The sequence below is a fragment of the Sesamum indicum genome, linkage group LG5 (genome assembly GCF_000512975.1).
Source record: "Sesamum indicum cultivar Zhongzhi No. 13 linkage group LG5, S_indicum_v1.0, whole genome shotgun sequence".
NCBI classification, from domain to species: Eukaryota; Viridiplantae; Streptophyta; class Magnoliopsida; order Lamiales; family Pedaliaceae; genus Sesamum; species Sesamum indicum.
Window position 1 is genome coordinate 7,175,075 of NC_026149.1, and position 25,708 is coordinate 7,200,782.

The following is a 25,708-nucleotide window of genomic DNA, read 5'->3' on the forward strand; positions in this document are numbered from 1 at the left end:
AAATGACTGGATCATTCAAACATTAATTAATTGGAATAATTAATTTTGGCTTAGCACCTTTAAATTAATTTATTCAATTTAGTTTAATTACTTGATTGGATCAATTAATTAAAATTTTGGTTTATGTTTATTTAATTGAATTAAATAAACTTTTGAATTTCAATTAGGTATAAAACTAAATTGGCTTAATTTTAATGCCCAATGGACCTTGATTGGGCTTGATTTAAACAAATTAAGCCCAATGTATTACTTGAGATCCAAGTCCAAGGAGTGAATGCAAGTTAAGAAGGAGTTGGAACTCCTCCATGAAATGTGTGACATTTGGAAAGTTGCACAAGTTGTGTACTCATATGATGGGTAGTGGTGCACAAGTTGTGTGTATAGTGTGTACATAGCGTGTTGAAGTTATTTTGGAAATAACTTGCTTTGTTTGTAATTTGATTATACACTACACACATACTCTTTTTACTCCTCTATTGCATACACACACTTAGCCATGAAGTTTCCCTTCTTTTCTCCATATTTTGAACTTTTCTTCAATTAGATTCGAGTTGAGAATAAGATAAATATGTAAACACTGATCAATAGTGTAGTACGGCTACGTTTCTTTCTCGATCTAGCTTTTACTAGCAGTAAATCTAGATTTATTTCTATAAGTGTGGTGTAGACAAATTAAAGAGTACTAATTTGAATCCTAAAGTGAAGGGAAAAAGGAACGAAAAGGAAAACAAAACTTATTGACTGTCTACATAAAAAAATGAAAAGGTAAAGTTTCGATTTAAAATTCTCATATCTTTTTGTTTTCTCCTCTAGCCACTTATACAAGCATCTTTTAATTTATGTAATGATATATTCGTAATTATGGAATGCCTAGAAATTAATAGAGAAAACACCCCATTAAAATTGAATTAAATTTATTTTATTTTATACTTTCTTCGCATTCCCCAATCGTACTGATTCTTTCAAGAAAAAATAAAAAGTATGTAGAGATGTCAGGTTTGATGAAACTGCAAGGGACAAAAAGGAACCCTGAAATATCAACGAAAAGGAAAAAAACTAGAGTTGCATGAAGATGAGAGAATTGACGATGTTCCCGTTAGAGGTACAAGGTTACTTACGAAAATCTATCAAAAATGTAACGTGGCAACACTTGAACATGCATGATATGTATGAGGCTGCCAAAGATCCAAAATGGTTTGCTGCGATAGAGGAGATAAAGATGATAGAGAAAAACCAAACTTGGCAACTAGTGGACAAACCACAACATAAAACGACCATTGGGTTGAAATGGGTTTACAGGAGCAAACTAAATGCTGATGGTTCTATGAACAAATACAAAGGAAGTCTAGACATAAAGGGATATGCTCAAATATATGGTGTAGACTCTTCAAAGACATTAGCACCTTTTGCAAGTCCAGATACTATCAGATTTCTCCTAGTACTTGCAGTTTATGAACTTGATGTTAAGTCAACTTTCTTGATTGGTAACCTAGAGTAAGAAACTTTTGTTGAACAACCTCAAAGATTTGTGGTCGATTTAAGCAATGTGTACTTGCTTATAAAGGCATTGTATGGCTTAAAGAAGGTTCCAAGAGCCTAGTACAACAAGATTGATGACGATTTGCAGAAGATGGTTTCAACAAAAGCATGAGTGGATCAACTTATTATATCATAATTGTTGATTATGATTTGATTATTGTTTCACTATATGTTGATGACTTACGTGCGACAGAAAGCAATTTAGGTTTAATTGAGTAGTTTAAAGCTGAACCGGCAAGTCTTTGAAATGGCTTATTTAGGACAAATGACAGTTTCCCTAAGTATTGAGATTCAACAATCTTCGCATAAATTTTCTGTCAGACAGTAAAAATGTGAGGTGCTGAAAAAATTCAAGATGAGGACTGCAAGTTAGTCAGCACTCCTCTTTCTTAAAATAAAAAATTCAACAAAGAAGATGGTGTTGAGAAGATTGATGAGGGATCATACACAAGTATGATAGGATGTCTAATTGACTTGACTGCAATAAGAACAGATATAACGTTTCATGTAAGTTTGTTATCCATATATGTGCATTGTGCTAGTGAGTTGCACTACAAAGCTGCAAGAAGAGTTCTCATGCATCAAGGGGAGTCTACTTTATGGATTGAAGTCTGAAAGAAAAGAGAAGTTGTTTCTTCATGGTTTTGTTGATAATGATTGAGCAGGACTTAGATCAGGTTGTTTTAGTTGGAGCTCAAAGAAGCAAGAAGTTGTGGTACAATCAACAACTAAAGCTTAGTATGTCGCGACAGCTACAAAAGTTAATCAAGCAACATGGTTCAGGAAATTGATGACAAATTTGTATATGGCTCAAGAGGATGCAACAACAATATATGTTGATAATGAAGTTGCTAGCAATCTCTAAATATCCAATCTCCATGGTAAGACTCAATATTGTAAAGTTAAGTATTACATTGTTAGAGAAGTTCAAAAGACTAATGAAGTTAACTTGGTCCAATGTAGTACAAATGTTCATCTAGCAGATATTCTGACAATGGAACTGCCAAAAACAAGATTTGAAGCATCGAGAAATGAAATTGGAGTTTGCAACAAAAGTCGCAAGGAGGAGCAATGAACATTATTCTATATTTGCTACAAGTTTGCTGGGATTAGTTTGTTAATCAAGATCTCATCAGATTATGCAGGATTTTATTTGTTTTTATTTGAATTTTTGTATTAGATTATATTTAGTTAGTTTGTTGAAATTCTTTTAGGTTTCTAATAGTTATCTTCTTGTAACTTATTGCTATAAATAGGCCAATAGTGAATGAAAAATCATCATCTTCTTTTCCTTGAAAATTTGAGTGTTATAGCATTATTTTTTTCTCAACAGTGTATTCTAATCTCATAAGTTTAATGTCCAAGATTCATATGTACAAAGGAGAAATAAAAAAGTTACTACATAAGCTAATGCAAGTTGTGGATCACATCTAACCAAGTTACTATTCCTTGGGCATTTTGGTTAAAGCGATCAAATTATGCATGAAAGAATTAAAAAGGACAGGATAATTCATGATAAGCAATTCTATATTATGTTATCCTGTGTGTGGTGGGACATATTGACTATTGCCGTTCCCACATCGGTAAACAACTAATAAGATTAAGTATTATATAAGTTTTGGTAGAAAAACAAACTCAAGTGCATCTATTTGCTATCTCTTTTCAGCTAGTTGTCCTCAGTTAAATTTTATGCTATACTCAGTGGGTTTGGAGGCAGTTCTCCGGTCTAAGGCGCTCGTGGGCCTAGGGCATAACAAATGGTATTAGAGTCTTATCATCAACCCGAGTTAGGAACTAAAGTGCTATACAAGATATAGTGCTCTACGTCTGGGAGCCACCTCTTAAACCTACGGGACAAAGTGCTATATGTGTGAGATCCACCTTTTGAACATGTAGGATCCACCTCTAGAATTCTGATGCTTCAGAGTCGATCATGAGGTATGTCATGCCACGATGAGGACTCACATTCTAAAAGAGGTGCGATTATGATACTCCGTCCCCACATCGAATAAGAGCTAAAAAGATAAGTATCATATAATTTTTGTCAAGAACTCAAGTACATCCATTGAGAATCCTTTTTTGTCATGTTATTCATAATTGAATTTTAGGATGCACTCAGTAGGTATGGAGGTAATTCTCACATCCAACGGACTCGTGTATCTCGCAATGATCCAATCCAGTATCCCAATTTTTGTATTTAGTTGAAGGTAGTATGGATCAAGAAAAAATTTAAACAACCAAAAGGTGCAACTTCTTATAGAATATTTTACCTATGCGCATCTGTATATGCATGATCTGAACAAAGTGTTGGAATAGGTGACTAGAAAGCCAATTGAATTGACGATTTTAGGAACTCAGCAATCTTTATTAAAGTAATATTATCATGATGAATATAGTAAGTATTTATCCTTGTGATATGTATTTATTTTGCTTATCGGTTACGTTAAACAATGCTTCAACGACTCAACATATGCCCATAAACAAATTAAGTAACTCGTGTAGTTGGGTTGTGCATCAGATGGCGGCTATGAACCAACTTCTGAAGATTGGTCTAAAACATTCCAATCAAGGACCTCGTGATTGGGCATCAAGAGTCCTATAAAGACTTGTACTAAATATTGCATTGATTGGATGTTGTCGTGTTTCATGGACGATAGACATTGGACGTTTATGCAAATTTTAGTAGGTTTGTTGATAAGGTAGTCAACTAACTGAACTGATTCAGGGGAATCTTCATATTGAAGCTCTGAAGGCTTGGTCCATATGACTGGAATTTTCGGGTTCGATAGTACAGGAGTAGTCTTCAGACTTACAAAACTATGGTAATCACATATACACAAAGGTTGTATCTTGGATCAGATGAGAGGTAACTGTGTCACAGACATGATCATTATGAGTCTTGTCTAGTGCAATCAGAATGTGCAGTGAGGACGGTGGATTCCAGTAAAAAAATCCATTCCCTGTCATTGTATGTGACAACGATATATCTTATGCGCTTGGAGATGTGGTCATGCTCTTAGAATGTTTAGCCACAGTGATTGATCGAATAGAAAATTATTTTCTATGTCGAACAAAGGAGCAAACACAGTCTGGAGTATTGAGCATAGATGCCTAGTACAAGATGAGAACAGACACCCAATTCCATATGCTAGACCAAGGCTGGGAGATGATAGATGAAAGGACCGTATCCATATGGAACTTGAGAGCTTAAATGTTCAAACTCAAGATTCACCTAGACTCTAGTGTTATAGACTTTTGCTAGATGGCGACACATGATAATTGGCGTTCTTGATTAATGGTTAACAAGGAACAATAAATTAAATTGGATTTAATTCATCAATTGTGTTGGACACAAGACCAAGTTTAGGTGAAGGTGAACCTAAAGAGTCACACACAAATCACCGATTGTCAATGAATTAATCTTATTGGATTAAATTAATTTTGAAAAGTATAAATATTTGGATTATTTTACGTGGATAGTCCATCGGATGGATAGAAAAAGATTAAATTAGATGAATTAATTTAATTGGCCTTACTTTGATAAATAATTTAGATTTGTTCATTAAAGAAATTTGGGCTTATTTCTTAATTCGATTAGATGACATTGGACCATGTTTAGTTAGGTTTTAAACTAAATTTTCGGTCCACTAAAATGGGCCTAAAGGGCCAAGTTAACTTTCATGTAAGGAAAGGAGGAGTTGGACTCCTCCTTACATGGAAAAAAGAGTTGATCGAGTTGCACTTTCCATGGTATGATTTGCATCGTATCACAAGGAATCTTGCTTGATTGGAAGGATGGAGTTTGAGTGACTAGGTTCATTCTCACTCTCCCTCCAACACAAGCACACATGATGGCCAAGGACCTTCTCTAGTCCCTTTCACTCTTGGCCTCTCCGCATTCTCCCTTCTTGCTTCTTCACTTATCTAGAATCATTTGAAAAATAAGAGAATATGAAAAAGGAATAAACTACTCTTCAGATCGTTTCTTCCATTGGTTTAATCTTTTCGAGTAAGAGGATTAAACTACTCTTGGTGTTGTGTGGATATACATGTAGGATCTCTACATTGAGATCTGAAACATGGAAGAAATCGGAGAGAAAAATCAAGTTATAACCGATCAAAAAAACGTTCAATTTATGATTACACATCTCTTATTCTTTCTTCTATACACGAGCCTTGTATGCACGATTATGTATGTTGTTAAAATCTTCATATTTTGTATTGAATGTCTAAAAACGAGCAAAGGAACAACCCTTGGTCGGATTTTATGAAATTTTTTATGCATGGTTTTACCATTTTCGTGTTTCGGTCATATACTCTCGGGTCGACCCACTTCCTTCACAAAGATGGGGCACACACCAATACATTTTGAAGTATCTTCTTCTAAGTGTACATGTATTTCACAAGTAATGAAAAAGGCATAGTTAAAATCTTTAATATTCACACCTACTTAAGTTGTTGTCATACTAATTTTCGCAACTGAATATCTCCATTACGAAATCTAATTTGATACGTAATGATATTTTTCCACCATATTTTTTATTAATTATGTAAACAACTCAGGAAAAAGGGAAAGAAAATGGTAGCTAAGTAGATAGTGAAGAACTTAGGGGGAGAAGAAGAGAGAGAGGAGAGAGAAGTAGGAGACCAAGAGAAAGAGAAGAAAGTCGAAAAGTATAATTGTGTATCCCACCTCTTAGGTCGATACACTATTTCATAACTTTGACAAAATTAAACTTGATATTTCTAATAATATAATAATTATATATAATAAAAAATTATTTTATCACGTCTAATCACACGAATAAAACGGATCATAAAATACAACGACGGGAAGTAATGGCTCAGAATGAACATAATCTTTGGAAACCGTAGCTTGAAGCCTACTCATTTAACTCGATAATTGCTACGTTCGAGAAAGTTGTGTTTTCAAATAGCCCTCAAGGAAAGAGAATATGTTGGTGAGGGTTAATATGACCTACTGGTTCCATGATTTTAGTCTAGTATTGAGGAGTTAGGGTTTTCTTCGTCCAAATATATTTCGTTCATACTTGGAAATACAATATTGTGTATGCTTCCTATCCACAGTTACCCACACCATTCACAAGAATACCGGCCTTCTTTCGTTTGCGTTGAAGACATACATACCAAACAAGGAAAAAAATGGGATTTTAGTCATATTTATAAGGGAGTAATTTTGATTCTGTATAAATTGGTTTTTGTAATTTAGTTCTATAATTTTAAGAATTTGGCAATTTTTAGCGTTTTTTAGTCAATTTGGTCGGAAAATTGCATGTGACTTGCACATGACCCGATCAAATTGTAATTTTAGTCCTGTAACTTAAGCTATTGGCTTTTTAGTCCTATAACTTGGGAGAGTTGGCATTTTTGGTCTTTTATGAATTTATTTACAGGACTAAAATTGCAAGTAAATTACAATATTCGATCAAATTTGTCGAAAAATGACTAAACTTGCCAAAATTATAAAGTTATTGAACTAAATTGTGAAAATCAATTTGTAAAAGACTAAAAATGCCACCTTTCTTAAATTAAAGGACTAAAATTATAATTTTTCCTACCAAATAATGGATCATTTAGGATAGTCGATGCTATCCTACATAATCACCAAAACCAAATGGGGTGTTAAGAAACTATACTTTTATCATGTAGAGAGGACATGACGGGAATCAAAACTTGGTAATTCCGTTGTGATATTGCAAATGAGTGAATTATCTTTTTATGAAAAAAGAGAAAAAGAAAAACAATTACCTTCCTATGTTTTTAATGATGCAGCAATTTACCACCTTATATTTTTTAAAATTAAGCAACGTACCTTATTAGGTAGGGAGATAAATTGCTCTATTATAAAAAATATAAGGGGCTAAATTTGTATTATTTTTTTATATGGGGTAATTTGCTTATTTGCAATATCATAGGGAGGTAAATTGCATTTATCCCTAAAAAAGAAATATAAAGCTAAAGATAACTGTGGAGAAAAATAGTATTTACTTGGAACTACAAGACTGGCGCATACAGGCTTCATTTGGTTCATATGATAGGATTAGACATATGGAATTTGGTGGAATGAGAAATGAAATGATAACTAATTCTATCATTCATTATATAGTATTTGGTTTGACGCATTATATGTGTGATATCCTATGTGATGATATAATATAGATTTTGATTGAAGGGATTACAAAATATTAAATCTAAAAAGACAACAAAGGGTATTAATTTTTAAGTTTATCTTATTTTAACATTGTAGCTTCTAAATAATTACCCCAAAAAAAAAAAAGAACTCTCAATATTTATTTAAATATAATTTTAAAATAATAATTCTTAAAAAATATTTGTGTTTCTTTTTTTTTTCTAAATTTATATGAAGCAGAAGTTCAAAATAGAGATTCAATAAAAAAAATAAAAAACAAGAGAAGGAAGGGTTATTTTTAAAAAAAAATATAAAAATATGTCAAAATTCTACTTTTTGAAACTTAATAACTAATCAAAACTCAAGTATTTCTCAAAAATCTTTAAAAAAAAGTGAAGTAATATTTTTTAATTATATTTTATTATTAAATTATTATAATTTAAAGTGTATCTTTTTAAGCATACATGTATTTCACATGGAAAAAGAAAAAGTGAAAAAAGTAATTTCCGTGAAGACTGAAAAATAATCAACCAACTTAATAATGAGTGAATATATGGACCATAAAAATTATGTGAACTTTAAGGGGAAGGAATTATAAGAAATAAAAGTAATCCTAACTTAAACTAAATAATGGGTTATCACCCCTGTTATGTGAGTATACATTATCCCATAAATTAAGATTGTAAGATCGGGCCAATATCAATATTGCATTCTAATAAGGCAAAACCGATTGTGTGATCATGCATAATAGCAATTTTATCATACCTAATCACACAAATCAGGCAAAACCTCAATGATATAAATTGCTCCATCCATTTATGGTGGAAACCTACATAATGTTTGGATTTGTATTTTGAGTGTTTTGTGTTGTTTTTTGGAGATAGAGACAGAAAAATAGAGATATATAAGTGTGTGTTCAAGATAAATGGTATGTTTGGATTTGTGTTTTGAGGTAATTTAGAATATTTTAAAATAAGTGGTGTAGGTTTGATGTTGGGATTTGAGAGACAAAAATAACTGTTCATTATTAAAATATCTCTTTTATACATATTTTTATATAAAAATAGGTATATACGTGTAAATATTGTATGTGCAATGTTGTATTTTTTTTTTAGATAAAAATCACTGTATATTATCAAATCTTGTCTCTTTTATATTATATATACAAGTGTGTATATATATATTATATATAGAAAATTAATAAACAAGAAAACATACATGTAAGGTATAAAAACACAAACATAAATATTAAATATATTTTATCTTATCTCGAACAATGCAAAAATATGAAACCAAACTTAGTGCTAGTATTTTCTTTCTCAAGATATTCCTAATCTTTTATTTTAAGTAACTTACCATCCTTTTGTAATTTAATAAATGCTAGAAGTTTGAGTACTATAATATCCAATGCCTACTCCATCTAGGCCCTTTACCACTGAAGAAGGGGCATTATAACGACGAACTAGAACATTTTGATGGGAATTCACCCCCTTGTGATATTGAAAATGAGCACATTACCTCCCTATGAAAAAAATATAGCAATTTACCTCCCTATACTTTTTAAAATGAAGCAATTTACCTCCTTATACAGGGAGGTAAATTGCTTCATTTTAAAAATCATAGGGGGATAAATTGTTGTATTCTAAAAAATACAGGGAGATAAATCGCTATTTGTTTTTTTATGAGAGGGTAATTTGCTCATTTGCGATATCACAAGAAGGTTGCTTGCATTTTTTCCATTTTGATGGTGATAATGTTGTGAAGTGCTATTACAATGAGGAAGGCAGATAAAGAAATTAAATTTCCTCTAGCAAATACCAAGAATAGAACACATAAAAGTAGCAAATCATACAACAAGCCTTTAGAACATACAAGAACTTGCAAACTAAAACTAGGGATAATTGCAAATTAACCTCCTTTAAAATTGTGAAATTAACTTTCTTCTAAAAAAAATTTTAAAATTACACTTACACTTTCTCCAAAAAAAAATTTATTTAGACATGGTCGCTTTTCGTTAGAGTTCGATGAAAAATTTTGATGTTAGCAAAAGAACTTACGTAAATTTTCAATTTTGTCCGTTCATTTTAACATTTTTCATGTATATTTTGTATTTATAAAGGAATAAACATAATATCTATATATGGAGTGATGTTAACGTCATTATATTTTTCCCTTTGTAAGTATAAAATTATTACATGAGAAACTTAAATAAGGGGTAAAATTAAAATTTATGTGATTACTTTGCTAACGTCAACAATATTCGTCAAAACTCTAATGGAAAAAGGTCAGGTGTAAACACTTAACCTTAGGAGGGGGTGTAAATGTAATTTTATAACTTTTTGGGGGAAAGTGTACTTTCGCTTTTTGGAGGGGATCTAAGTGTAATTAACCCTTAAAAACAGAGTTTAATGCAATTTACCTCCCTGTAATATTGCAAATAAGAAAATTCCCCTCTATGAAAAAATAATAGCAATTTACCCCCTATATCTTTTAAAATGAAGCGGTTTACCGCCCTGTCTAAGGAGGTAAATTGTTTCATTTTGAAAAACACAGGGGTAGATTGTTGTATTTTTAAAAACACAGGGACTTAAATTACTTTTCTTTTCATATGGGGTAATTTGCTCATTTTAATATCATCAGGAGTTGTTCCCATTTTTCTCCTTAAAGATATCATGATAAAATAAAAAGGCGGAATAAATTCTCATACCAGTGAAAATGACAAGGCCATCAGATGATATCCTGGCTAATTCAGGAACGGTTCTGTTGAGATACTTTGGAGACAAGTAATCCAACGCATCTGAGACAATCACTAGCGGAAAAGACTTTGCTCTATAGGGAAGAGGAAACTTAATATCAGCAACACGAACAATGCCTCTATGCACCAAACGCTTGCACGTATGATCGACGTCCTCTATATCATACGGTTCCAAACCCCAAGCCTCCGTCTCCTTCTCTTTTAACAAACTGGAAATGACAGAACAAGTGTCCGGACCAACATGCAACACCCTATGCATGCTGTCGCCATATGCTTGTTTTAGAATTGGGATGGCGCGTTGAACTTCTCTATTACATGAAAAGTCGCCTGCTCAGATAGTCAAAGAATCTTTGGTTGGATGAAGAAATCATGTGTACATCTTTATTCTCTATTCGGGCACATTAATTTAGAAGTTAACAAAAGATTGGGAAAATGCAAGCAACCCCCTTGTGATATTGCAAATGAGCAAATTACCTCCTTATGAAAAAATAAATAGCGGTTTAACTCCCTATATTTTTTATAATACAACAATGTACCCCCCTATGATTTTTAAAATGAAGCAATCTACCTCCTTGTATAAGGAGATAAATTGCTTCATTTTAAAAAGTACAAGCGGGTAAATTGCTATACTTTTTCATAGGGGAGTAATGTGCTCATTTTCAATATCACAAGTGAATAAATTGTTACTCACTCAAAAAAGATCACCTAATAGCAATAGTCACGGATAATCTTTTAATGACAAACTCATAACTACTTGTCATATGTATCTTAGAAGATAATGTCAGTTTGTGATAGACATCATAAGTTTTATTACAATGTGTGTTTTGAAAAAAATTAGGGACATGAAGGAGTTGTGTAGTATGAAGTCGAGGAAAGATTTATCTCTCAAGATACTATGACTGACAATCTAAAAGTAGCATGACTACAAATTTTGAGATTCGGCGAACCAAACAATATTTTGGAACTCTTTTAATAAAAAATAAAATGCTTTTACTATTAACTCTTTCAAACGCTCCGGCATGCTTTCAAATTGATCGAATGAAATGAAATGGGAAGACTGATTTATAGAAGTTGAAAATGTATCATTGAATGGACATGCCTAATCAGAAAAAGATGGATTTGAAAAGTTATAACTTTTCATCCGAACGAATGCAAGGCTTGGAACTTTAGCTAGTATTGTCTTGGAAGGGAAAAAGTGTATATTTTGGAGACCTTGAAGAATTGCCATGAATATAGTAATGTGTTTCAAACAGTAGCAGGTTTCTATATATAATGATGGAAATCCTGTCATTAGTACAGTTCAAGAAAAGTGACAAATCACATGACAATTATAATACATTTATTTTGTGATTGATTTAGTTCGACCAAACCTGATTTGTACAAAAAAATTTCCTACATAATGAACACCACACCACAAATAGCAATTACGACAGGGGGACTAAAGGACATGCACTCTTGGCTCCTTTCAAAAGAGAACCAAAAAAAAAAAAGAAAATTACAAATTATATGTAAAAGCAAGGGAATGTAAATTACCTTCCACCCTGCCCAGAGCTATCCTATTTTCAAGAGTACCTTTTAGAAAAGCATTGCTCATTAGTCTAAACACATGCATTAAGTATAAAGCATATTGCTTAAGAACATAAAATCTTATTCTAATCAATCAATAGGGAACGGAAAAATGCTAGATATTCATTGTATGATAATAAAGAGCACTACAAACTTGTTTACTTCAGAACGAAAAGATGTGAAGAGACGGTGTCCAATTTGTTCAGATTTCAGACAAGCAAGAAGCTGTCCGAGCTTGCCTCAGCTCACTCTATTTACTTCTACTACTTCTATTTAAATGGGTTGTTTCTGTTTTACGTTTTTTGTATAGCTCAGTGTTTTTATTGGTTCGGGTCAACTGCTGAATCGTGTGCACGCTTTGTGTACAGTTACGTTAACAACTTATCGTTAGTGCTAGCTGGATTCAATCCTCAATTAGTTTGATCAGTTAATGGAGGTTATCTTGTTAGTGGCAGTTCGAACACAGAGCAGTTAGGCGCTTAGCTCCATAAATGGATCCATCGCAGTGTGTATCAAATTCCAGGAGTAATCAAATTTCTTCTTGAATCAAATTAGCAAAGTTTAAACACATAGAACCGCAACGCAATTCTTTTCTTGTATCTCTAGTTTCTTTGCATGGTATTAAATCCATGTTTGATGGTCTCTGATTTCTTATTTTCTTGATTTTCTTTCCCTTATAAACTACAAAAATCTCCATAATGGTGTCGGACTTTTTCATACAAGAAGATGGTTCAAGATCCAGAGATCTTGAAGCTGCATCCCAGTGATAATCCACGCTTAAGCCTGTTATCTACCCTTGTGAATGGTTCCAATGATCTGGCTTGGAGCCGCTCAGTCAAGTTAGCATTGGAAGCCAAGATGAAGCTAAGCTTCATCAATAGAAAAAGTACAAATCCTGCAAAAGGGGACAAAGATCTTGAACAAGGGATACGGACTATATAGTGACTTCTTGGATATTGAACTCTATTTCGAAGGAGATTGTGGAAGGCTTTTTGTATACTAGCACTACTAGAGAATTTTGGATTGAATTGGAAACTCGTTTTACACAAAGCAATAGACCAATGGTCGACCAACTTAAAAGAAAAATGACCACTCTATCCCAAGGGTCTCTATTAGTATCAGTCTATTTCTCAAGACTTAAGAGACTCTGGGATCAATTGGCTTGTATCACAGCAGAACCCACAATGTACTTGTGGAACCACCAAAGAGTTGGCTGAACTCAATTTGTCAGATCAATTGATACAATTTCTAATGGGTCTTAATGAGAACTACGACCATGTCAGGAATCAATGATCCTGAGAATTGGAAAACAAAAAGAAGTGAACTCAGGCAATTCAACCACCGCTCAGAAAATGGCAATGCAAGCCATTCAAGAAATTTGGAGCCCTATAAAATTTAGAAAAGAAAGAATCCAGCTAATAGAAGAACATAACTCTGTGAGGAATGTGGGAAAACTAGGCATCTCAAGGAAGTATGTTTGGAAATATATGTGTACCCTAATTGGTACAAAACCTTGGTAGAGCAAGGAGGAAAAATGGATCCAGTAGCAGTAGAGCCTTTCTTGTTGCTAAATCTAAGGTTTAGTATATAATGCCATTGATGAGCAAGCAGTTCATAAATTATCAAGGCAGAATTGCAGATATATTTCAAAGAAATAGAACCTGAAACACTTGTTAAAAACCATTGAGGACTAGGATGAATCCTCAGGAAAAATCTCTTGGCAATTCAATCTTGGATAATTAGTCTTTTACAACCTGGATTATAGATAGTGGAGCCACTACATACATGTAATAATACTTCCTTATTTCATTCCTTCAAAACTAATACTGCTGACACATTTGTACATCTTGCAGATGGTACTATGCATCCTGTTGAAAACATAGGAGATATATTGCTCTCTAACCAAGTTGTTCTTAAGGACATTTTACTTGTGCCTAATTTAGAATTTTAATTTACTTTCTGTGAGTAAGTTGTGTACCACTTTCTCTATCATATTTAAGTTTTTGCCCTCCTATTGTGTCTTGTAGGACCACAAGACTAACACACTGGTTGTAGTAGGATGCTTGCTAAGAAAGCTTTACATTCAGAATGATAAATCCTTTAAGAAGAAACAAATTGATAAAGTAACGAACTTATCCAAAGAGTTAGGCCTTAGTGTATCCTCTGTTTCCTTCGAGGTTTGGCATGGGAGACTAGGCCACGCCTCCAACAATGTAATAAATCACATAGGTTTGTTCAAAGAAAATAAAGATGAACCCCCCCTTGTGAAATATGTCCACAAGCTAAATAACATGGATTCTTACTCCCAAAATGTATTTGACATGTTTCTATTTTCAGATGCACATACATATTAACAATAGTGGATGATTATAGTAGATACACTTGGACTTATTTAATGCAGTAGAAATAAAAAAACTACAACCCTCCTTATTAATTTTCACAAAATGATATTGACACAGTTCAATAAAAGTATCAAATTTTCAAGACTGACAATGGTACTGAGTTCTTAGGGGAATAATGCCAAAAAAAATTTAAATAAGAGGGAATCATACATCAGAAAACCTGTGTGTATACTCCACAGCAGAATGGCATTGTGGAAATAAAACATAAACATATTCTACAAGTAGCAAGATCACTAATGTTTCAGTCCAATCTTCCTAAAATGTACTATACAAATGCTATCTTAGTAGCCACTTATATTATAAACAGGTTACCTAAACCAGTTTCAGATGGAAACACCTTATGAGATTTTGTTTGACAAACCTATGGATTATAGCCACTTTAGAGTTATTGGCTATTTGTGTATTGCTACAAACACACTTTCAAGTAAATTCAAATTTTATCCAAGGGCCTTAAATGTGTTTTCTTATTTTATGGACATAACCAAAAGGGCTAGAAGTTGTTTGATTTAACTAAACAAGTAGTCATAGTCTAAATACATGTGGTCTTTTATGAGAACTCCTTTCCTTATTTAGGTAGCAAACAGATCCCATCACCTGTTTTATCTCTATAGTGGCTTCTAAAACTGTCTATGATCCTTTGGAAAATGTTTAGTATCATTCAGAAACACAATAGGTTAGTGATCCTGCTATAGGTTTGGAGACTGTACCTCAAGAAGAGCCTTTAAATACACAACAGGATAATACTGAGGCGTTATCGTTATAGAACTGTATGTAAAGCTATTAATTTCAGGATTTGGTGTGTTCTGCACTTCTACAGGTACAGATATCCCTGTCGCTGCCTCTGTAGCTTCTGTGCATTCTTGTTTCCTTACTGTACTTTCCCATTTGCAGGAACCAAGAACATATGACCAAGCTAACCAACATGAAGTACGGAGAAATGCAATGTCAGCTGATTGAAGCTTTAGAAAGGAAACACACTTGGAAAGTTACACCACTACCCAAACACAAGAACGCAATAGGGTGTAGATGGGTATTCAAAGTAAAACTAAAGGCATGGTCCTATAGAGAGATATAAAGCACGACTGGTGGCAAAAAGTTACAACTAGGTGGCAAGCATAGATTATGTGGATAGTTTTTTCACCTGTGGGAAAGGCTGTGACAGTCAAAGTGTTTCTAGCTATAGTTGCTTCTTTACAGTGGCATATACATCAATTAGACATTAACAATACTTTTATACATGCTTTTCTGGATGAAGAAGTTTGTATGCAGGCACCTGAAGACTATCTAGTTCCTAAAGGGCATGTATGCAAACTCAAAAAGTCCTTTTATGGCCTTAAGCAAGCTTCAAGTGGAATCAAGAGTTCACGACAAAGCTAGAGGCTTTAGGCTTGACTCAATTTAAACATGATCGTTGTCTCTTTCTAAGGTTACATCCCTTGGTTTTTTGTTCTGCTCGTATACGTAGATGATGTGTTACTTGCAAGGCCTTCTGAAGAGTTGAATACAAAAATTAAACAATATTTGGATAATTTTTTCACCATTAAAAACCTTAGGACAACTAAAACTTTTTTGGGGCCTAGAAATTGCCAGGTCTAAGGAGGTACTTGCTGTCACTCAAACTAAATACATCTGAGATATTGTAGCAGATGTAGGTCTCAGCCATGCCAAGGCAACCAGTATTCATATTACGTTCTGGCCTTAAATTCGCAGCAGATGCAGGAGAGCAAATAGCCAATCTTGAAGCTTACAGGAGGTTGCTTGGAAGGCTATTTGACTTAGGATTCAACAGGCTTGATATGTGTCATGCCACTCAGCAGTTAAGTCAGTATATTCAGCATCCTTGTAGGCAACATTAGATGCAACCATTCATCTTGTCAGATATTTAAAGAGAACAACCTGTAGAGGACTATTTTTCCTACATGTGGTGATCTACACTTGACCTCATACTATGATGCAGACTGGGCTACTTGTGTGATACCAAAAAGTCTCTAACTAGATAGTGCATCTTCCTTGTAGCCTCCTTGATCTCTTGAAATAGTAAAAAGCAAACAAAGATATGTCGATCCACTATAGAAGTAGAGTACAGAAGTATGGGAACTACAGCATATCAACTAACTTGGGGTCTACAACTTGCTTAAGGATTTCCAAGTTCAAGTTCCCACACCTATTCCTTTTCTTTGCGACAACCACGTTGAACTCCATATTATTGCGAACCCTGTGTTTCACTAAAGGACTAAACACTTTGAATTGATTGTAATTTGGTCATAGATATGTACAATCGTGGCTTCCTTGCGCCCTCACATGTCTCCTCTAAGTTTCAGTTGGCAGATGTCTTTACTAAGCCACTTCCAGGTCCAGTTTTTATGTCAATTATTTCCAAGTTGGGATTGATAAACATTTTATCAAGTCCCACTTTGAGGAGGGGATGAAAAGATGTGAAGAGATGATGTCCAATTTTTTCAGATTTCAGACAAGCAAGAAGCTACCTCAGCTCACTCTGTTTATTAGTTTTGGTCAGCTGCTAAGTCATGCCCACGTTTTGTACAATTACGTTAACAACTTACAATTAGTGCTAGCTGGATTACATCCTCAATTAGTTTAGTTTAGAACACAGAGCAGTTAGGCACTCAGCTCTATAAAAGGAGCCATTGCTGTGAATTGCAGTGTGTATCAAATTCTTGGAGTAATCAAATCTCTTCTTGAATCAAATTAGCAGACTCTAAACACGGAGCAGTGGCAGTGCAATTCTTTTCTTGTACGATGATTGCCTTTTATTTATGTAAATGCTTCTTCCTTGATATTTATTTATCTTAGTTTCGATACATTTAATATCCCCAAATAAATAATAAAATTATGAGCATTACCAAATCTTTCTATCATATTAAAGATATAAAATGACGAGAATATGCAAACTATTTAAATGCGGCCAATTTAAGACAATTCCAATCTGGTGAAACATGACTAATAATAGTACTATACTACAGAATTGACTTAGTTTATTTGAAGTTTGTCTATGCTCCAACTTGTCATCAAATAACAATAAATTCAGGGTGAATAGCAATTTATCCCCTGTAATATTGAAAATGAGCACATTATCCCCTTATGAAAAAAATATAAAAATTTATCCCGTATACTTTTTAAAATGAAGCAATTTACCTCCTTATATAGGGCGGTAAATTGCTGCATTTTAAAAAATATAGGGAGGTAAATCACTATTTATTTTTTCATAAAGGGGTAATTGGCTCGTTTGTCATATCACAAGGGGGTTGCTTGTATTTATAGGGCCACGTTTACTTCAATTTGTTTTTTAGGGCACCGTTTACTTCGCCTATTAAATGAGTGATAGGATTATTTTTAGTTAAATGAATGATAAGAAAAGCTCTGAATTAATTATAAGCTGTTTATTTAGACATATTATTGCATCAGGATAAAGTTTAGTTATATGTTCATTTTGATTGATACACATGGATTGAGTGGAAAAATTACTATTGAACCCTTTGAAATCTATTAAAGACAAAAGTATTGTGTGTAAAATTGAGAAATTACATGCTAATTACCAGGTTGGTTGTGGTCATTAGGCCGAATGGATTATGTAGGTGGAACACTGATTAGTACATGACTCATGGACTAGTATCAGGTCCCTCGTACCTCGAAATTAATACTATATTAAACTATATTATCGTTTTTATTCATCATATTAATACATAAAAAGTAAACGGGACCTAAATTCATAATTCCACTGAACTTATAAATCATGAACAAATAACCAAACATTGATTATCCAAGTATGAGAAGACAAAAAAGTCAAAATTCAAACCTCGACCACGGTACAGATAACCAATGAGGAGAAATGCTCCCTGAAAAGTTGCAAATAAAATCCAAAATTAAAATTTAGGAAAATATAAAAGTAACCTCCTGTAACAGTGTAACTAAACAAATTACTTCCCTATGAAAAAAAAAAACCAGCAATTTTATTTCCCTATATTTTTTAAAATATTGCAATTTATCAGAGGGTTAAATTACTTATTTTTTTTCATAAAGAAATAATTTACTCATTTACAATATTATAAGGGCGCAAATTGCATTAACCCCTCAGAATTTATGCATGAATAAGATTAAGCTCCATCAATATTCACCTCAGACAATCAAATTTTCTTTGTGATTAGGGCATTACATCACAAATCCCTCAACCCTAAATTAGAAGTGCATATTCAAATATATATATATATATATATATATATATATAAACAAAACAAAGAGTAGAGAACAACAAGATACTATACCAGAATGATGACTCCAACAAATAAGTAAGGGGGAGAGCGGGATCTTGGATGAAAGGTGGATGAGAATGGAGCTGACAACCCGCTTTCCGACATGCGTCGAGAAAGATTTATGGGCCTTCTTGACATCTTCATTGCCCTCAAAATTCTAATGATTCACAGCTCAATGTTTCTTCACGTGTTCTGTAGACCAAGAACAACACTCAAGAATGGCATGAATGAGAAAATGAAAGGAGACCCCTATTGATTTCTTGATGATGGCTAACAGGAGAAAGGAGTCGTGATATGTAAATCTAAATCTTGGAAAATCATATGGATTTGGGATAGAAAATGGCTAAGCTGTCTGAGATCCAACTGTCCGTTTAATATGAGTGTACGTAGTTTCCCTTTCATGTGTTGGGAGAATTGCATTCATCCCCTTTACTCTTAGCCTTAGTTTACATACTATTATGGGATAAAATGGTGATGGACAAAAGTGGGATTACAATAGAGACTTGTAAGAAAAGGATAATTTATCATTATTTTTTAGGAAAAAATGCAATTTATCCTATGTAAACTCTTTATGAAAAATAAAATAGTAAATTATCATCTATAATTTGAAAAATGAATCAAATTACCCCTATCGATAGTAGTTTGCTTCATTCTTTGAAATATAGGGGAATAATTTGCTAATTCTTTTTTTATAGGGGGTATTTATTCATTTCACATATTACAGGAGATAAATTGCATTTAATCCATTTTTTATGCAAGATGATAAAACTTGTTATTCTAATAATTCTATGTTTATGAGATTTGGACAAAAATTGTGTTTTTTGCCACGTTTTATCAAATTGCCCTTGAAATAAGGGCACAAATGCATGCGTATCGAAATCTAAAAACATTCCTTTCTTCGACAACGTAAACCGTTAGATTCAATTGTATTCAAGAATCAATCCATTTTTGTAGGAATCCAACATGGGAGGGAGATTGTGTTGGCTGGAGAAATTCTCATGATTGGTTTTCATGAATTTCTTGAGGTTCCTTAATGATTTTATTAATTTCCTCGCCATTGTTTGGGGATTTAAATTTTAATATCATCTTTCTTATTATTATTTATTATTTAGGCCGTCTTCTCAAGTACTATATCATGTATGTCATCAATTTGGTGCATGGATTGTATTAATTTCTTGGAATTTTAAAACCAATTAAGATTAACTGAGTTAATTGAAGTTTTTGCTTATGAGTGTTGATGTCGCTCGAAATATACGATCTCGAGTGGTGTTCTTGATCCTGGCCACATACTCTACCAAGATCTAGTGAAAGGGTCCTGAGGATAAAACACGAACGTGAGGCTCGTCAAGCTCGTCCCCGACAACGACCCTCCGACGCTCAAGTTAGTTTAATCGAGGTAAAAATATGCGATCTGATTAGCATAGGTCGAAAATACTAAATGTCAATTACCTCTAATTTAGTGCGTCGGGGTATTTATAAAGCCAATGTGGTTACTGTTTTTTCAGCCACGTGTCGACATCGGAAATGCGGGCGCTCTCAATCAGACGGTCCTCTGCATGTCGGGGTCTTCAGTCAATAAACAGATCCGAATGATGGGTTACCCGACCCATTTTCCTCAGCGCGCAGATCTACTCCTGTGATGACGAAAATACCCTTCATTAAGGGTATTTTTGGTATTTTATGTTAAAATTTGGGTTCTCCCCATCAAGTGTTGATTTTCTTCTTTAATTGAGAATGTATTCTTTTAGTTGTATTAGTAAAAAATATTCAATTTTTTATTCATTAGCTCCGTCTCTTTTTTTAGTAGCATATGAATTGTGTGGATATGTTTATAGATTCATATCTCTATAATATTTGGAGTTGCGCTAAACTAAAAAATTAGTATTTTTAAGAATCAAGATTAAAAAAAAAAAACAAAATGCCCAACTTCATTAAATTAAAACTCTTTTATACTTAAAGGATAAGAAATTGCTAAATTATATACATGGTTGCAATAAAATTTACATTTCCCTACTTAAAAAAGTAATTATATAGATATATAAAAATATTCTTTTGCCAAACAATTATAAGACAAATAGAATAGAATTTCGCATAATATTTTAAATAAGATAAAAAAAATATTAGTTGTATGTTGTAAAATACAAATAGACTCTTTAAAGATCACAATAGTTGAAGAAAATTAAAATATTTTAAATTAGACATGTGAAATGCTTCCTAAAAACAGAAACTTCAACAAATTGAAATTCTAATGAAATAGCAATTAGAACTAACACGATATGAATCTTAGCAATATAACTTATAATTATAAGTAACTTATGATTATTAAGTTTCGTTTTGCAAGGTTTTCACATACTGGAATGTTGTTAATATGTATAACGATTGATATTTTGGATATATAGATGGTAAATTCTAACTAATATTTCTACCAAGCATGGTAAAATTATTATTTTATTATTGTTCAAGTTATGTAAAAAGAGTTCTGATGAAGGAGTTTATTAAATTACCTAAATACCCCTACCAATTTGAGTCATTTAAATCCCATAGTTGACTATTTTGACCATTTTGACAAATTTTGATCAGGGAATAAATAAAGGCCTTAGGATCATGATGACGTGGCAGCATCTCAGGCGAGACATGTGGCTGTCTTCTAGACGGTACCGTACGGCTATAAATAGCCCCATTTATGGTTATTCAAGATATGTTCAATTTATCATTTTATCGCGATTTTCGTGATCTTATCCGATCTCATTTTTATCTTTCGACCCCACTTTTCTAACTTAAGCATCGGAGGGCCATCGCCGAGGGCTACTCGGCTAGTCTCACGTTTGCTTTGTTCTCCGAATCCACTAACAGGTAGTACAAAGAAGGATTTAGCGACCCTGATCAGCGATCCGAGCACGCGACCCGATCCCGATTTCGCGCGACTTACATCATTTGGCGCTGTTTGTGGAAAACTGAGAACGAACTAGAAATGGAAGGGTCATCTCGACGAGATCAACAGATGGAAGAAACCCTAGGGAGAGAGGACGAGCGGATGATACAGATGACGAACGAAAATTGCAACGAATGATCGAAGAGGTGAGCAGAAAGGCCATTGTGGAATATGAGCGTAGAACGGTAACCCCAGCTAGAGAAGGGGTAAGGAGGCAGTTATTCAAGGAAATAGAGGCAGAGCAGAGGAGAGAGGTCTCGAGGGTGCCTGAAAAAGGCCCTGAGAGAACCTTGTCAAATGAAGTGACCAGCAAAAGGACGATGACTAGCAAAAGAGACCACCAGACAACCTGACATATCACGAGCGGACGTGGACAGCGTTAGCAAACAGATTGAGAAGTTGGGAAAGCAAATAGAAGAGTTGAAGAAAAGGGGAGAGATCGTGTCGCAAAATAGGAGCTCACCTTTTACTAATCGGATTCTGCTGGAGGTGGTGGACAGTAGCTTTCGGTTCCCGGATCTTCCCAAGTACGATGGGAGCAAGGATCCTAGGGAACATGTGGCTGCATTCGATCTGGTCATGAACCTATACGGCCAAACTGATCCTATCAAAGCGAAGCTGTTTGTAACTACTCTGAAGGGCAAGACTCAGGAATGGATCACGAGCTTAGGTAGTGGAACAATTGATTCTTATGAGCAATTAATTCACAAATTCTCTTTTCATTTTTCCAGTAAGAGAAAGGCGAAGAGGTCAACCACTCACCTCTTCACGATCAGACAAAGGGAGGACGAGACGCTAAAGGCTTTTATGGGGAGATTTAACAATGAAGTGTTGGAAGTTCAGGATCTGCAAATCGACATGATGGTGAGCATTTTGATACATGGATTGAAGAAAGGCCCGTTCGCGTCGGCGCTGGCTCGGGATCCACCTGCAGGTACAGAACAGTTGATGGAGATGGCACAAAAATACATAGACGAGGAAGAGATGAATGCCATGAAAGATAGTAAGTGGACAAGGGATCCGGGGCGATCGAAGTACGAGCGATCGAGAGATGGTAAGCAGCGATCTAAAAAAGATGAAGAACGAAAAGGATCATACCAGCCTCGATACCACAGATACACTCCCTCAACTACGACCAGGTAAAGAGTGATGACGATGGTCGAGAAGGAGGGCCTCCTGCAATGGCCAGGTAAGATGCGTGACACACCTGCCAAGAAAAATTCTCACAAGTATTGCAGGTTCCATAAACATAAAGGCTATAATATGGAGGATTGTTACCAGTTGAGGGACGAGATTGAAAGATTGATCAGGCAAGGATATTTCAAACATTTGATTGATAGGAGAGCCGAAGCGGGCAAACGTAGCAGGTCGAGGAGTCGTGAGCGATACCAAAAAGATCTCTGGCGGACCGACGAATGGAGATTCAATGAGAGCAAGGAAAAAGTATGCCAGGGAGAGCAGGTTCAAGTACGGGGAACAGGTGATGCAGGTAGAAAAACAGGAAAGTATCGTCTTTGGAGACGAGGCCTGAGCTCGAGCATCAGTGATCAGAATGACCCTATAGTTATTAAAATGGACATCGCCAACTATCAGGTACATAAAGTGTTGATAGATGATGGCAGTTCAGTTGACATTATTTTCAGTGATGTACTCAGGAAAATGGAATATAAAGTTGAAGTCAGTTCGAACACCGTTGGTTGGGTTTGGAGGTGGTGAGGTCGTGCCAGAGGGGGTGATTGAGCTACCAGTTTCATTGGGTGAAGAACCCCGAAGAAAGACATGCATGATTCAATTTTTGGTGGTCGACAACCCATTTGCATATAACGTTGTATTGGGGAGACCATGATTGAACAGGTTTAAGGCAGTGCTATCTACGTACCATTTGAAGATGAAGTTCCCAACAACACAAGGAATAGGGGAGGTAAGATGCGATCAGCAAACGGCCAGACATTGCTATAACCTGGCCATTAAACAGGGAGAAACAGCAAAAAAGGAGAAGAGAAAAGAGGAGATGAGCCAGAGTGAAGAAGTAAAAAAGGGAAAAATGGAAAGGATTGAACCCTCCGAGGAGTGTAAGGAAGTGGGTTAAGATCTGGGGATTTTCAAAAGACGACCCGCATTGGGTCGTAGATGACGGCGGAGATGGAAACGTTGATGATCGACTTCTTGAAGATCAACAACGACCTATTTGCATGGAGCCCTTCTAATTTTCAAGGTATAGACCCTGAGGTAATTGTACATAGACTAAATTTGATCCACAGGTCAAACCAGTGAAACAAAAGAAGAGGATGTTTGGGGTCGAGAGGAACAAGATCATCGAAGGGGAAGTGAACAAGTTGTTGCAAGCTGGGTTCGTGAGGGAGATCCAATACACGACCTGGCTCTTGAACGTGGTAATTGTACCAAAGGCTGCTGGAAAATAGAGGATGTGCACAGACTTTACCAATCTTAACAAAGCGTGACCGAAGGACCCGTACCCGCTACCAAGGATCGATCTGCTGGTGGACTCAACGGCGGGGTGTGCGTTGTTTAGTATGATGGATGCGTACCAAGGTTATCACAAAATTTTTATGGCGAAGGAAGATGCAGAAAAAACTGCGTTCGTGACTGAGAAAGGAGTCTACCGTTACAATGCGATGCCCTTCGGATTGAAGAACGTGGGTTCGGCCTATCAAAGACTGGTGAATCGAATGTCTAAAGACCACATTGGGAGCACGATGGAGGTGTATGTAGATGACATGTTGGTCAAAAGTAAGAAAGAAGGTGATCATGTGGCGCACCTGCGAACAGCTTTTAGCATCATGCGATCCTACGGCATGAGGTTGAATCCATCTAAATGTACTTTTCGGGTACGAGGGGGTAAGTTTTTGGGCTACATGGTTAGCGAGCGGGGCATAGAGGCGAATCCTAAAAAGATAAAGGCGATTATGCAGTTGGGGTCGCCAAAATCGATAAAGGAGGTGCAGCAGTTGACGGGAAAGGTCGCCTCTCTAAATCGCTTTATAGCCAGGTCAGCTGATCGTAATTTACCCTTCTTTAAGGTTCTGCGAAAAGTGAATAATTTTGAATGGAATGACGAATTTGAGCAAGCTCTTCAAGAGCTAAAATTGTATTTGACTACCCCCCACTACTCTCTAATCCCATGATTAGGGGAGAAATTGTATGTATATTTAGCTGTCTCAGATAACGCGGTTAGCTCGGTGCTGGTTCGCGAAGAAGATGGAAAGCAAAGCCCTGTTTACTACGTGAGCAAGATGTTAGAAGGGGCAGAGAAGAAGTATATCCAGATCGAGAAGCTAGCGTTGGCTTTGGTTACAACGGCAAAGAAGTTGCGACCTTACTTCCAGTCTCATCCTATCGTTGTGCTGACTTACCATCCATTGAACCAGGTTATGTCACGACCGGATACATCTGGCAGGATGGTAAAGTGGGCGGTCGAGCTGGGAGAATTTGACATAGAGTTCCAAACGAGAAGTGCAATAAAAGAGCAAGTGTTTGCGGATTTCTTGATTGAGCTTGTTGGCGAGCAACCCAAAAAGGATGAGAGATGGTTGCTACATGTGAATGGGTCGTCGACTTTAAAGAACGAGGGAGTCGGAACTTACTTGTAGGGTCCGGATGGTGTTGAGATCGAGATCGTAGTGAGGCTTAATTTTCCGGCGACCAACAATGAAGCTGAATATGAAGCTCTAATTCAAGGATTGCAGACAACATGGGATAGAGGTATAAGGCAGGTAGATGTTTATACAGACTCACAACTGGTTGCGATGCAGGTACAGGGCACCTATGAGATGCGAGAGTGGTCCATGACACAATATCTGACGAAGGTGAAAGACATGATGAAAAAATTTGACAAATGCACGATTAACCAGATCCCGATGGATGAAAATGCACGAGCAGATGCCCTGTCAAAATTTGGATCGTTGGTGGAAGGAGTTAAGGAGAGGAAGATCACTGTGATGGTAAAATCGCAACTAGTAATAGATGAGGTAGGGGTTCACGCAGTCGAAGTAGCAGATTCTTGGAAAACACCCTTTGTTCGATACTTGAAGCATGGAGAACTTCCTAGTGACACGATCACTGCAAAGAGAC

The 25,708-nt window shown here is 35.2% G+C and overlaps 2 protein-coding genes across 2 annotated transcripts in view; one reads left to right on the top strand and one right to left on the bottom strand.

The window, feature by feature from the left end:
* The window catches only part of LOC105162223 (uncharacterized protein At3g49720-like), a 40,366-nt gene extending 21,356 nt beyond the window's left edge, over nucleotides 1-19,010 (bottom strand). Inside the window, exons 1-4 of the mRNA XM_011080217.2 lie at nucleotides 18,697-19,010; nucleotides 18,231-18,270; nucleotides 11,979-12,017; nucleotides 10,398-10,772 (exon numbers count right to left, since the gene is read on the bottom strand). Of these exons, the coding sequence (XP_011078519.2) occupies nucleotides 10,398-10,772; nucleotides 11,979-12,017; nucleotides 18,231-18,270; nucleotides 18,697-18,828 (586 nt within the window). The 5' untranslated portion in view covers nucleotides 18,829-19,010. The remainder of the gene's footprint in view (nucleotides 1-10,397; nucleotides 10,773-11,978; nucleotides 12,018-18,230; nucleotides 18,271-18,696) is intronic.
* On the top strand, nucleotides 21,751-22,759 carry LOC105162224. The gene is made up of 2 exons (XM_011080218.1): nucleotides 21,751-21,918; nucleotides 22,007-22,759. The coding sequence occupies exons 1-2, from the start codon at nucleotides 21,751-21,753 to the stop codon at nucleotides 22,757-22,759; spliced, it is 921 nt and encodes a 306-aa protein (XP_011078520.1).